Source organism: Euleptes europaea, chromosome 17 (assembly GCF_029931775.1).
Source record: "Euleptes europaea isolate rEulEur1 chromosome 17, rEulEur1.hap1, whole genome shotgun sequence".
NCBI lineage: Eukaryota > Metazoa > Chordata > Lepidosauria > Squamata > Sphaerodactylidae > Euleptes > Euleptes europaea.
Genome location: NC_079328.1, coordinates 9,671,964 through 9,686,890, shown reverse-complemented (window position 1 = coordinate 9,686,890; position 14,927 = coordinate 9,671,964). Strand labels below are relative to the sequence as shown.

Genomic DNA, 14,927 nt, shown 5'->3' with positions numbered 1-14,927 from the left:
ATTTTAATTCCCAGGCCTTCCCCACTCTGATTCCCTGTCTAATTAGTAGTGGTGGAAAGGGCCATCAAGTCACAGCTAACTTATGGCAATCCCATAGGATTTTCAAGGCAAGAGACGCTGGGAGGTGGTTTTGCCATTGCCTCCCTCTGCGTGGGCTGAGAGAGTTCTGACAGAGCTGTGACTGGCCCAAGGTCACCCAGCAGGCTTCATGTGGGAGAGTGGGGAATTGAACCTGGGTCTCAAGATTAGAATCCGCCACTCTTAACCACACCCCCATGCTGGCTCATCCTGTCTAATTACTTGCCCTTTCCTTGCCTCACCTTTCTGCAGTATGGATCCCTTTCTGGGACAGGGAAAGGACTTCCTGTCTCTCCCTTTATGGGCACATGGCTAGGATCAGTTGGCTAGGCCTGCATGCACAAGAGGGAAAGGAAAAGGGCCACTCCAGAATAGGTGGTTTGTTTGTAAAGCCTTAATCTCATACATTGAATAAATGACAACACTCTCTCAGCTGATGAGTATGGAGAGTTAAAGGCATGCTATTTTTCTGGGAAAGACAAGTGCCATTTGTAAGAGACCCTGGACAATAGACCCATAATGTGGTGGCACAGTTCTGGGTTTAGCTGTCTACTACTGTGATCACATAGGATGTTTTCATAGACAAGAGCTCTTTTCTAGTGCAACTCTTTGTGATAAAGATACTAGTGGGCAGTGTGGTGTAGTGGTTAAGAGTGGTGGTTAGGAGCGGTGGACTCTAATCTGGAGAACTGGGTTGGTTTCCCCACTCCTCCACGTGAAGACTGCTGGGTGACGTTGGGCCAGTCACAGTTCTCTCAGAACTCTCTCAGCCCCATCTGCCTCACAAGGTGCCTGCTGTGGGGAGAGGAAAGGAAGGTGATTGAAGCCGCTTTGATTTATATGCTGCCTCTTTTCTTAGTGGGGATCAAAGCAGTTTACATCATTCTCTTCTCCATTTTATGCTCACAACAACCCTGTGAGGCAGGCTGGGCTGAGAATGTCAGGTGGCCCAAGGTAACTCAATGAGCTTCCATGGCGGAATGGTCACTTGAATCTCAGTTTCCCAGATCCTAGTCTGAAACTCTAACCACTACACCACACTGGCTTTGATGGGATGGCTGCTGTTGAACAGTAGCAAGCAGCCACTCCTGGGTGAGTCATGCAAGTCGCTTGGTAGTACGTCACCTGCTAGTTGATGCTGGGCCTCCGTCACAGGCCTCCGTCACAGGCCAAAACAGCCCTGGAAAGGGACATGCCCCCTCCTCCTGTCTTTCACTGACAGAAAACAAGGCTTAAAGGTGGGCAATACTGTTGTGGCTGGCAACTGAGGACATTTTTTTCTTTAAGCTAGAGGCAATGCTTCTATTATTTGGGGGGCATTTAATTCCCAATGTATTTTTTTTTTAAGATTTCAGATTTTTCTGCAAACGTGGGCTGTTTTTCAGGTTTGTAGAGTGATCTGTCCATCCATGGCTCCAATTTCTGGATTTAAGTATCCACATATTTGGCCATATATATTGATTTTAAATGCCCTGGACTCAAATTGCTCCTCAGTAGCAACTTATATAAAGTCCATCAGGCAACTATGCCAGAGTGATTTAAAAAGTTCTGCATTGCAGTCCCTGCAGAGTCACATCCTCTGAAGTCCATTGAAGTCAATGGGCTTTGAATGGTGTAACTCTGTTTAGGATTGCACTGATTGTATATCTTATTAAAAAAATTGGTTAAGTTAATTGCTCACTTTGGAATTTGTTGAATAAGTGGGGATTCTGATAATTGACTAACAGTGTTTAGTGAACTGCAAATGTAAAGCAAACCGGCAAATAGGATGACTGTGTATGAATTATGTAGATCTTTGATTGAACTGTTAAGGAGCTATACTTTCCCTTAGGAGGAAAAATAGGGAGGGGGCTGTGTTTTACATTCCTGCAGTTGAGCAGACTGACAGATGGCCAAAATAATGCCATTTCCCCCAAATGCTCAAGCAACAGCGCTCATGCAAGCCCCTCCCCTCAACAAGAGAACTCCTGTGAAATCTGAAAAAGCGTCCCAGTGCAAACAAGCAAGCGAAGGGCAGCCACACCTCAGCCCTTTGTAAGGGCAACATTCCAGCAGGCCTTTCAAGGCAGCACATTCCAACAGTCAAAACTTCCCACTGCCAAGAGCTTAACTGCAAAACATGCCTCCTCGCCCCATCTAAACGGGTCTTGATTGATGGGAGGCAGCAGCTGCAGAAGGAGCAAATAAGAACCACAGAAGATACAGATGTCTCATAAGCAAATATTCTAAGAGTTTTACTGGCAAGCCAGCTGGTGCTGATTCGACTAGCCTGGAGTTTTATTTTGCCACAGAATAGGGAACTTTAATCATATTCCAGTCCATTGCAGTGAAAGGGCAATACCCCCCCCCCACCTCCAATGAAGAGCATATGAATGTACCCGAGTCAGTGTGAGGGCCCTCAGTCCAGTATAAAACAGGTGATTTCTCTGCCTGTGAGTCTGCTCTCAAGAGAATACTTTGGCTGGCAGATTTTTCACAACATGGCTTCTCTCTTAGGAGAAGGAAACCTACTTATCACTAGGAAGAAAGTTCCACTGGTTTCAATGGAGTGTAAAAGAGTTGAAAACCTGCTACCAATGAATGTACATTAGCCATTGAAACACAAATGTTTTAGAGATATCATTTAACCATAAAGGCTTACTAAAAAATCTAATCCTGAACACACCACTGACAAGACAGGGGGCATTTTCAGCAGAGAATCATCCACCAATCTGATCACCTGGCAGCTTGACAGGTTATTTATTCTTTAAGCCTCCTTGGTTCCATTTCTTTGGGAGGCGGCTTTGTAAGAGTTAATTTGGTGCCTCGACAACCGTGGACCCTGAGCTTGGCTCTGCTGCGAGTGGCTTCCTTCCTTCCTTTGCAGCCATGCTCTGGAAATTACCCAAACAGGCAGAACCAAACAGACTGCAAAGGTCACACCTGGCGTGTGGCCAGCCTGCTCTCCGCCTCTGAAACGATACCCCCAATTGCCAGGTTCAGGGCAGCCTGTGTTTTCCCCTCTTTTGTTTCCTTTTTCCTCCCCCAGCTGTTCCATTCATAGGCCCAAGCTCAGCAATCTGCCCTCCCCAGAAAAAGAGCCCCTTATTAAGCGGAGTGAGCGCAAAGTCCGGCGCAGCACGTGCCGCTCCTTATCAGCACCATCTCAAGATCCTATTCCAGGGTGCTTAGGCGACAACAAGGACAAAAAAAGCAAGCTGGCTTAATGCCCATTGGCTCCCCTGCAGCAATTCGAACAAAAGTGCAAAGCAACAAAGACATTTTCCACCGCGGCAGGTGCTGGTGTCAGATTCCGCCCGAAGCAAACAGGAGCAGAAGAAAGAAAGAAAACAGTGCTTCCCTGTGAAGTTTAGACATGCAGGGGCAACGCGATGCTAGCGGCAGGATTCTTAGAGCTGGCTGCGGAGCGGGGTGGCATAGCAAGGGGCCACTTTTTCTAGCCCAGCACCCAGCCCAGAAGGAAGAGAGCAGCCCGGATTAAGTGAGCGCTGTCCCAGCTTTATGCGAGTGACGGAAGGAATCTGGTTAGTAAATGGAGCATGACACCATGCGAACAACCTCTTACCTTTCTCAATTACTGTAATGAGACCTTTACATATTTTAATCTAAAGAGAAAGAACACAAAATCATGTAAATATGGGTATCACGCACCTGCTGCTCTAATGACAGCCTTGTACACATTGCTTTCACATTATACTGGGGAAAAACACACACACACACACAGGTTGTGTGAGTTAATGTGAATGATACCTCCAGCGCCTATCATTTGGTAATAGAACTAATGAACATCATCAGCACCATTACCAAGTGAGATGTTGGTGGCAAATTACATTCCCCCTACCCCCAGCCACACACACTGCTGGCTGGAAAATAAGAAGTGGAAAACTATGATGGGATACGTCTCTTAACTTCATGGCCTCTGGCCATAGGATGATCTTCAACCCTCTGTTCTACATTTTATAAATACAGAGAAACATATACATATCCACACGATAGGGTTTTAGTGATATTTTGGCAGGCTGCCTCAGGAGCCTGCCAGCTGAGTGCACAGCCTACAAATAATTTAAATAAATAAATCACACACAAGATGTATTAGATTTACATCCTGTTCTTATACAGAGCTCCCAGTGGTCTCCCACAATGATCGCAGAAAACTTCAATAAAGCTGCAGCACCTGATGGTACAGACTGGGGAGGACTCGCCTTTTAACTTATCAGGAAAGTTCCTGGTGAGCTGCTGCCCTGGAGAACCTCTAGGACAGAGGTGTCACACTCATTTGTTATGAGGGCTGGATGTGACATAAATGTCACTTGGTTGGGATGGGTCATGCCTCGCCAGCCCAGATCGGGCCTGGGGGGGGGGGTGTTGGCTGCCTTGGCTGGCTTGCGGGCCGGATAAGAGCGCTCAAGGGGCCGGATTCGGCCTGCGGGCCTTACATTTGACACCCCTGCTCTAGAGAGCTGGGAGCAAGCTGAGCTGATTCCCAGTGCTATTTGGACCACCATGGCCACTGCAGCAATGGCTGTGGGTACAGGCACGCTGAGCTGATCAGCTCTGCAGAGGCCACTGATCAGCTTGCTTCCGGGATCTTTTAATATCACACTCCACCCTGGTACAGAGCCACTGAAACTTTGAAGGAAAACTACACCTGGAATCTGAGGTCTTCACTTGAGTGCAATTTCTAAGAGAGAGTGAAAAAGTGCTGAACATTTTCACATATACAACCTTTAGCACAAGGTGGGAACTGTCATTTAGTCACTAATTTAGTGCCTTTAAAGATAAAAATTGCTGGTGAGATGCTGGTTAAGCGGCAAATTCTGGTAAATGTGATTGTGTCCAGGATCCCCATTAATGCAGCAAACAAACAACGGGGCAAACAATCAAGTGGGCAAGCTGGAAGAAACAAAGGTTCCAAAAAGTCACACATTGCTTTTGTTCTGGATATTGATTCCCAGGCTATAAAACCCTTTTGTTCCCCAAACAGGAAAGAGACGTGATTGCCTTGCCACAGATGATGAACATTTTTTCCCTCTTAAAACAGATCAATGTATAAAAATGATTAAATGCATAAGACAACCCATAATTGCTTTCGTAACCTTTAATTTGGTATGCTACGTAACTGGAAGCGGCATTAAAAAGTAGTCTGTGCCAAAAAGTGAGGTATAACTAGGGCCAAAAGGAAAAAAAATCCACACAATTATCCTTGAAGGAGGGGGGTGGGGAAGGTATGCAGCTAATGCTATCTAAAGAATGGCACAAGCGCATCTTCCAATATAGGCACACTGATCTTGGCAGCTGCTATCTGTAATTTTCCTGTAATTTTTCTGCATAAAAAAGTCTGGCGTGGTGGTGTTCAGTCACCAGCACCACACCCAGCAATCTTGGGGTGTGGGTGGCTGTACGGTAAGAGAGGTGTGCATGGGCAGAAAAGGCTGAATGCCAGGAAGACAGCCAATTCGTCGTTAACATCTTTCCATTTTTCTGTCCTCTACCCTTCTATTTGTACCTATACATGATGGAGGATATCACTGCAGGTATAAGACACAGCAGACTCTGGTACTCAACGCTTACAGCCATAATAAATTAGTTCAGCCTTTAAGGTATCACAAGACACTTGGCTACCATTCTGTGGTCCTTTTGCTTAGCATCTGATCATCTGAAAAGGCCCCGAGGCATTTTTCCTCCTCTTCTATGCTGTTGTTGCTTAGTCCTTTAGAGAAGTCACAATTCTGTCTGTATCAGTCTGTTGCCATAGAAATAAAGGTGATCATACACATTCACCTTTAATGACCCAGAAGAGAGGGATAAGAACTGCTCTCTGCGTGTGTGTGATGGTGCCTGATTTAATGGTTCTAAATAATCAATCAAATATGAAAAAAATTGTTTGTCTTCCATCTGTCCCAGTAGAAATATTTTCTTCAGTATAACTGTCATACAGTAGCTGGAGAAACTGGTTATATGTTTGTGGAAGACTTGCGTGCCAGCAACTGACACAGGCTAATGTGCTGGCACTGTTACCTGGCTAGGAAACATTGAGGTTGCTTTCACTTGGAGGGTTTGCTTCAGTAAGGCATTCAAAGTGGAGCAGGGTTTTTTAAAGCTTTTATGCAATGCAGTCCTCTTACGGTATCTTCCTCTACCTGAATTCTCTTTACTTTGCCCAAATCTTTCCCAAACCTAGGGGGTTACCGCACTTGTATTCCCAGCGATGTATTAAGAGTTTGAAAACGTTATAAAAAATACTGTTCGCACTTTCTATGTATTCCCAGCGATGTATTAAGAGTTTGAAAACGCTATAAAAAATACTGTTCGCACTTTGTTTGGCCCCTTTAGCTGTGAAGACGTCTTCCAACCATTTATAAGCCGTGGTATCCAAAAACCCTTTTAAAGCAATGTTTTTTATAACATTTTCAAACTCTTAATACATCGCTGGGAATACAAAGTGCGGTAACCCCCCTAGTTCGAGGCAATCTTTTGGGAAAGATCATGGCCAGAGCATATTTGCATGCTGTGGACAAGACGGTGCTCATTTTTTGCAAGTCCTGCCCACATTAGTGTCATTTTCCTTGCCATAGCCTCCCCACCAAATGGTAACTGACATATCACTATAGCTTTAAGCTTGATTGTTCTTTTTTGTTTGGGAAAACAAACTGGCCTTTGGCCAGTTCTGGAAACTGGATCTTTCAATACATGAGAAATAATCCACTAGATCTTCCAACACCTAAACATCTGAGTGGGGACTGTGCAAGAGAATTTCCCAGTGGATTGGGCCCAGCTTTTAAAACACATCTCAGAGAAGAGTCTGGTCTAATGTATCTAGGCTAGACTTCACAACGGCCAAGATACAAGATTATTTGAAATATTTATGCCATTGAAGCTCTACCAGTCAGAATTTTCTGGATCGTATCCCCCCTCCCACCCTTTGCAGTTGGATTCCATGGCTCTCTTGCACTACTGGATGAGTTTTGCTCTGGGGAAAGGAGCCTTCTGCCAGCACAAAGTGACTCAACTAGTGCAACAGATCTGTGAGATTCACTCCCTTCTCCCTGGCCTACACAGGTTCTGAAACCCGTATTTTTAATGAATTTGACCTATAAATATGCTCTATGGTGGGGCAACTCAATGCAGTCTGAAAAGGGGATTGCACCAATGGAAGAACAAACACTAGTGGAAAACCCTAAAGGAGGAAAAACTAATAGTGGGATGATAGCTTACTCCAATCAGTTTGGGATCACAAATGGTCTGCTTGAGGTTGGGTATGTATTAATGTTCTATCAGTAAGTACAGAATGGGATAACAGCTTCCATTTGAAGTTATTAGAAGATGCTCAAAATATTATGGGACAAACTCTCTTCTTTACCATGATAAAGATTTTTTTAAATGGCTTGCCACTTGTTATTATTTGTTCCTGGGGCCTCTCATGCCAGGCAAGACCTTAGTTTGGATACCTAAAGGTGTTCACCTATGTCAAAGTAATTAAAATATTCCAGTAGACCACTGAATTTGAATCACATCTGGGCTGTTCATCAGCTGTCCTCCTCTGAATAGCCTTTTTAAAAAACCGAAAAGGTCCCAGGTTCAATCTCCGGCATCTCCAGTTAAAAAGATCAGGTTATAGGTGATGTGAAAGACCTCCACCTGAGACCCTGGAGAGCTGCTGCCAGTCTGAGTGGACAATACTGACTTTGATGGAGCAAGGGTCTGATTCAGTATACGGCAGCTTCATGTGTCCAACACTACTTGTTACTTTACTGTTTTTGACCTTGTTCATGACTGCTCCAAATAAAATCTGGGGCCAAAGATTTATGTTAGTGTTATTTTACAAAGACACAAAGCAGTTAGTAAAATCTGTTTATTTTAAAGTAAGGAGTTTAAGATTAGAACAGTTTACCACCCCTCCCCCCATCAAGAAAATACATAGTGGGCCAATTCTTGCCCTGAAAAGTCAGTACAGGAGCCACAATTGTGCTGTGGTATTAAAACAGGCCTTTATAGCCAGTCCAATGAACTTTTATCAGTACACCACAATGATATCAATTACTTGGGAATACAATACAGATATATTCCAGCTGGTGTCACTGTATCTAAAGACAGCTTGTGGGATCTGACTCGTGTGTTTGTATGTGTGGGGGATAGTATTTTGTTTGGCCATAGCTCCATAGTTATTCATCCCAAGCTCAAAAACCAAAACAGATCCTGATGAGGAGCCAACATTTTGGCACTTACACCCCTCCTTCCCAACTGCGAGATGGTACTGTCGCACAGGAGGATTGTACAATGTCATAAACTGCACATATAAATGGGCACTTAGACTGCTTATAATGAAAACAATTTTTTTTTAAAATCTAGGTCAAAACTCTAACTTTGTACATACACTATGGCTTGGATTCCACCTAGAAATTCTGCAAGGTCGGGGGTGGGGGCTTTAACTGCCCTCCTGTGGCAGCAACCCCCCCCCCCCGCAATTCCAGCTCCTGGGGGACTGAAAACCTCAGGAACAGTTGAGGGGGGCAGAGGTCTCCTGTGGGAGGTGGGAACTGGTGAAAATTCTCCCTCTCCTTGAACTCATGGAAATTCTAGGTGAGATTCAAGACTATATATTCTAGTACTACATATTTTTTCCCATGTAATATCATGTTTGTTGGCATATTCACACAATTAAGTTTTCTACAGCAAAATAACAAAATAGCAGCTGATTTATCTACACACAAGGCAGCCTGTATTACATGTCAAGTAGAAATCATCATGATGTAATTATGCTACTCAAGAAAATTTGCTTAGATTTCTAGATAAGATTGTGCAAAAAGAATAATGTAAATAATGCAAAAAGAATAATGTATTCGGTCATCTGAAATAGTTGCATCAGCTAAATTAACATTTGCCTGATGGAGTAAGAATACAGCTCAGGAAACAAAACAAATGTAAATTAATTGAAAACAAAAATAAAAATCAAATTCAGAACCCGCTGTTGTATTTTAAAAGGCTATGTGATTATCTTTGAAGTCTAAAAAGGTAAGATATATTTAAAACAGGGTTGTTCTGACTGGCTTATTATTGTTGAAATGAAAGAATTATGATCATTTATGAAGCACAATCTGGAGATAAAATTTAAAATTACTATTAGTGCAGATGAATATGCTGCAATTCCTTAAGAGCGGCCTCCATAACACATCTATCCCTCGACTATGCTATAATATTAGGCAGCTCATTTTCCATCAAGTTATGGAGGCTTTCATAGTTTTTTCTTTGCTCGGCGACAGCGTGAAGGATTTCAAATGCCATAATTTGTAGTTTGCATGTATCTGTTTCTGTGCAAATTGTAAAAAGTGTCGCACTGATGCTTTCTTTTCCGATTCATTTGTATGCCCACGAATGACCTCATGGTGAACAGATGCACTTGGCCGTAGCTGCGATTAGCTCAGTCCTCTCTACAGTCAAGTCAGCCCATTTCAATTAACCCTTTGAAGGATCTACTCCCTCAAGTATTAAATGTGTGCTTTCTGATAAAGGTTTTGAGGATGCCACAGAATTTGGAAGTTATATCCTACTGTCGGACACGTCAAGCTTGAAGACTAAACACTGGTCCACTTTTCTGAAACCTTTTCTTCAAATGAGCAAATGCATGGCTTTTGCCAACCCAATTCTATCAACATGTGTTTGTTCCTACTAGAAGAAGAAGGAGAGTTGGTTTTATACCCCGATTTTCTCTACCTTTAAGAAGTCTCCAACCGGCTTACAATCACCTTCCCTTCCTCTCCCCACAACAGGCACCTTGTGAGGTAGGTGGGGCTGAGAGAGTTCTCAGAGAACTGTGACTAGCCCAAGGTCACCCAGCAGGCTTCATGTGGAGGAGTAGGGAAACCAACCTGGTTCACCAGATTAGAGTCCGCCACTCTTAACCACTACACCACGCTGGCTCTACAGCACAAACAGAATTAACTTAGTATCCTGGTCCTGACTCCACTGGGACTCCACTCAAGCTTGCTACTGAAATGGTAGCACTACATGATCTGCGAAGCAGATTGCCCTTCTCTACTCCAAGGCCTCTTGCAGGCCCACAGGAGGCCACGCACAAGAGGCTTCCACTGGTTCTGCTTCCTCTTTCCCAGTCTTTGCCCTGGATATTGTGTCACGTATTTCTCATCCTTTTAACCACAGTTAAGCATCTCCTCACCCTCACCTGGATGGCTCAGGCTAGCTCAATCTTGTCAGATTTCGGAAGGGTCGGCTCTGGCTAGTCCTTGAATGGGAGACCACCAAGGAAGCCCAGGGTTGCTATGCAGAGGCAGGCAATGGCAAACCACCTCTGTGTGTCTCTTGCCTTGAAAACCCTTACAATCACCCTTACAGTCACCTTAAGTTGCCTGCAACTTGACAGCATTTTTCACAACCAAGCATCTCCTAAGCTTAGGCATACAGGTATATGGATAATAATGGCATGCAGAGGCATTATCAAGGGCTGGAATCAGAAAACACCCCCTGTCAAGACTGAGCACATCTTGAGCCCAACTTCCTGATCTCAAGAGCCATGGCATTCCTACAGTGGCATCCCACCCACCCCCCGGGCATCATGGGTGCTTTGAAAAAGCCAAGCAGCAGGAGAAAGTGATATTCCTGTAACCCTGCTGCTTCATAGTAAAGGCAGTCTTTGGGCACAGTGAGTTATTTCTGCTGCACTTACTAAGCACAGAAATCTCAGCACACCAATAGCTATGAAGAGCTACTGATATTCAATGCTGGTCAGTTCTCTCATTCTTTTTTTTTCTCTTTATATATGAGTTCTCTCATTCTTTATTTCGTCTGTGAACAGGGCCAGCTAATTAATTTTTTTAAAGCATTTAGTTATTTTAGGTGCTTTATAAGTAATAATGAAATGATTAGAATGATTGATTAGCATCTCTGATTGACTCTTTAGGCAACATATTAAAAATGTTAACTATTTTTCCATTTGTACTTCGATTACTGACACATTACTGGAGGTATCAGGTGTCATTTTACAGGAAGCATTCCACGATTACTCTCATACTGTACGATGTGCCTCATCTAAGATGATATATGGCCAGGCTTCTAAGAAAGTATGTTTTCCCTCTTCAAACAACTGTTTTATTCACTTGCAAGTTATGTAGATTTTATCAGTTCATGAAAATTCATACGATTAATTGACTCAGATTTCTTTAATCAGACAGTCTTAATAACAGTGCTGTTAAAGCTGGTAGAAGTTTCTCTGTGGAGTATGGTAGAAGTGTGTGTTCATCTTCAATTCATGCATGCTTATACCTGATAAAAACTGGGCAATGTCTATTGTATCAGATGCTTGTTTTTTTCTAGTTGACAAACTGCAATCCTGAAGAGGGGGGAAAATGATCTTAGGAGCTGGCGTGACCCCTACGGTGGTGTCTGTGCCACTTGTGCCATGCAAACTGGCACGCATGCTGGCATGGGGCCATTTGCATTCTCCTGGCGCAAGTCCCCACACCGGGCTCCCGGAAGGCATTCCTGGGGTGTTTTGGGGGACGGAGCTGCCGTTAGGCAGCTTCCTAACCCTGCTTGTGCTGGGAATGCCTCCTACTGCAATGGCATCGCTGCATTGCTGTTCGCAGTGGGGCCTTTTCCCTTAATTTTATTTTTTTTAAGGGTTTTTTTGTGTCTGAAACAGCTGGGAAGTCTCTGAGGAGGTGGCATGGCTCCGCTGCTCCTGGCTGCCACAAATCTACCCCCACTTCAGGATTGCGTTCAAAGTCTGAGCCATAAAGCAGGGATGGCACCTCCCACAAGGAATGAAATCACCGAATTTTCAACACAATCTGGTTACAACGTAACTTACTCTGACTTTGTGTGACAAAGCAGTTCGGTGGAAAGCCAACGTAAAACTTCATAACTAGTTTGGTTTGTGTTCACTTGAGAACTGAAGCACATGTTCAGTTCATCCGGGGAAAATATGAGTACAGTTCACATTACGATGTTGATTTGTTAACCAACTGATTGTGAGCTTGTATCTAATTAATGGATGGCTACCATACCAGATCGATAGTCCTCTATACACAAAAAAGGCTTGAATGTACAAGAAGGTAAATCATGAAGGGAAAAGAGCATGCAAAAGGTGGGCCTTTTGACTTACTGGGAAAGTCCTTCAAGGGCCTCTACTCTGCTGGTGGCCAGACTAAGCTCTGCTGAGGCCCAGTGGCAGTGCCACCACCACAAGGGACCTTTGGCTGGCACATGGCCATGGGCTGTAGGTATCTACTTGTCACCTTCTCCTGTGCTGATGCCGGCAGAGTTGTAACAAAGGTTCTTTTTTCAGCTTACTCCTGGACTGTTTGAATGTGTGTTTTGTGTGGGGATGGGTAGGAAGAGGATAACCCAAGGAAAATGACACAAAACTAAAATATGTATTATTCTTTCACAAATTGTTGGGTTGAAAAGAGTGCATCAAATGTAAAGCTGCCACCTGTTCCAAGGAAACTTTTATGCCTCGACACAAAACTGCACTTTTGCACATGCATCTATACAGTCCCCATTTTTTACGTATGTGGGCTCTCAAATATAGCTAAACATATCATCATCATCATCATCATCATTTTAGATTTATAACCTGCTCTTTTCCGGCTTAGAGCAACTAACAATCATTAGTCAAATCGACATCAATACATAAAATCCCACAGAACATACCGTATTTTTCTGTGTATAAGACGCCCCCATGTATAAGACGACCCCTATTTTTTTAAACCCAAAATTAAGGGGGAAAAGGGGTCGTCTTATACATGGGGGCGTCTTGGAAAAATACAGGCTGGGATGAGAGCGGGGCCCATGGGAAGCCATGGGCCCTGCTCTCTTCCCGTGGGCCCCTCTCTCTTCTCCACCTGTCAGCTGACGGGTGGAGAAGAGAGCCGGCATGGGCCCTGCTCTCTTCCCTGCCAGTATTATTCCATGTATAAGATGACCCCCCAATTTTTAAGTAAACTTTTAAAGAAAAAAACATCGTCTTATACACGGAAAAATACAGTACTTAGTTAAAAACCAGTAAAATTTAACATAAACCAATAAAACCCAATTGGACCAATTGGCGCACTTTGAGCACACTGGGCCATAGTAAGCGGGGGGTGGGGGCGGGAAGAGAGAAAACAATCAGGCCCTACCCATGACATTATCTGAAGACAGACACACACACACACACACTTCGGCATTTTACAGAATTGCACTTTATAGGGTTACAAATAACTGGAAAACTAAAGTTTGCCATTTTACTTTGACAACTTATGTCCTGCTAAGCATGAACGACTGCACTTAAATATTCAGTGGCCTCTGCTGTCCTTGAGTCTAAATACAGTGTCCGACTGCACCTGAATAACTCTTGGTGAAAACTATAGCTGTAAACTAAATGTGGCCCCCAACAGATCTAGATGCATAATTTTTGCAGGAGACTTCTGCAAAAACCTCAGGTTGGCTAAATGGAATTGTACAAAAAACACACCTGTGCTCTCGTATCAATCCCATATTTTAATCTCACTTTTCCATTGATGGGTGTGACAAGTTCCCCCCGGATTGGGTTCTCTCAATCTATTCTAACTATTTTTCATAGTCTAGCTTCTATATATACTGTATACAACAAAAGCAGGTAATTAAATGAGACCAGAGGAGAAGACTTTCAAATGTTATAAGTTCCCGCCATTACTATTTTCCATTAAGTAGCCAGTTGAATCACATAATAAATCCAATGTAAACAATCTATACTTTTTAAAATAGATCATTTCTCTCTCACACAGTTTTTTGGCAGAGTGCGTACAGAATTTAATTCACAGCTGCTCCACATTTTTAATAGAGAAAATATTAATCAAAGCTTTGGTTATAAGCTTTTCTGATGTTGTTTAGTATTCCAGTTCAACAAAGATCAATAGAGGCCATTTCTGTCTCTTGACGCCTCTCCAGGAAGCAGAGGTGCGATTATGTAAATAGCACGGACCCCTCTTTACTTCTGCCAGCTTGCTTATCTCCAAAGCCTTCTGCCTGCTGCTATTGGCGACCAACACAAGTACATGCATATACCTCTTATCTCTTAACAAAGCTCGGGAAGCTCAAGGACCTAAGCCAATAATGTTAAACAGTGATGTGTGTCTGATTTTATTTGTAAAGTGATTCATTTCACTAAATTTAATTTGCTATTTTTTAAAAGCTCACATATAAAGATAGTTTGGTCAGACATAGCAAGAGAAAGGAAACAGATGCACCAAAACGTTCACCAGGATTTGAGATAATCTACCAGACAATCCAACACAGCATCCTAATATAATTAGGAAGAGTCAGTTTCTCAGAATGGACATAACCAGGGGATAAAGGAATCTTACACTGAGAAATCTGTTGGGCTTGCCTTGCGTTCTACTTCTAAGAGACATTACTGAATCTTGAAGACACATTCTGTCGCACAGGCTTCTTTTAAAAACACAGGTGCTTACATGGTTCAAATAATCTTTCTAACTTTAAAATCCTTGTAACGTATAGAATATTTCCATACACAGTGCCTTCTTGATTGCTTGATGAAACACCATCCTTATATTCCTCCCTCCTCAACCAGTGCTAATCCAGGACCTTCCTTTTCACAGAAACATAATCCCCATTTAGCATTAGCTGCAATGGCCTCTGCTGTGAGGAACTATATATTTTTTATAAGTATGCACCGCTTCACAACAGCTTTTGCACAACATATTCCCAGCTCAGCAAGAAGCCCGCACTCCTGAATGAACCAGAGCACATTAGTGAGAGAAAGTTCATTAACCTCACTAGATTCAGGGGTTAACAGGATAGCTGAAGAAAAGAACCGAGTGAACAGCTCTGATGCAAAACAAATTAAAATG

The 14,927-nt window shown here is 43.2% G+C and overlaps 1 protein-coding gene across 1 annotated transcript in view; it reads right to left on the bottom strand.

Moving 5' to 3' along the window:
* Positions 1 to 3,642: 3,642 nt before the first annotated feature.
* RALGAPA2 (Ral GTPase activating protein catalytic subunit alpha 2) overlaps positions 3,643 to 14,927 on the bottom strand; it is a 186,195-nt gene continuing 174,910 nt past the window's right edge. The window contains exon 39 of the mRNA XM_056862277.1: positions 3,643 to 3,683. Within this exon, the coding sequence (XP_056718255.1) occupies positions 3,679 to 3,683 (5 nt within the window). The 3' untranslated portion in view covers positions 3,643 to 3,678. The remainder of the gene's footprint in view (positions 3,684 to 14,927) is intronic.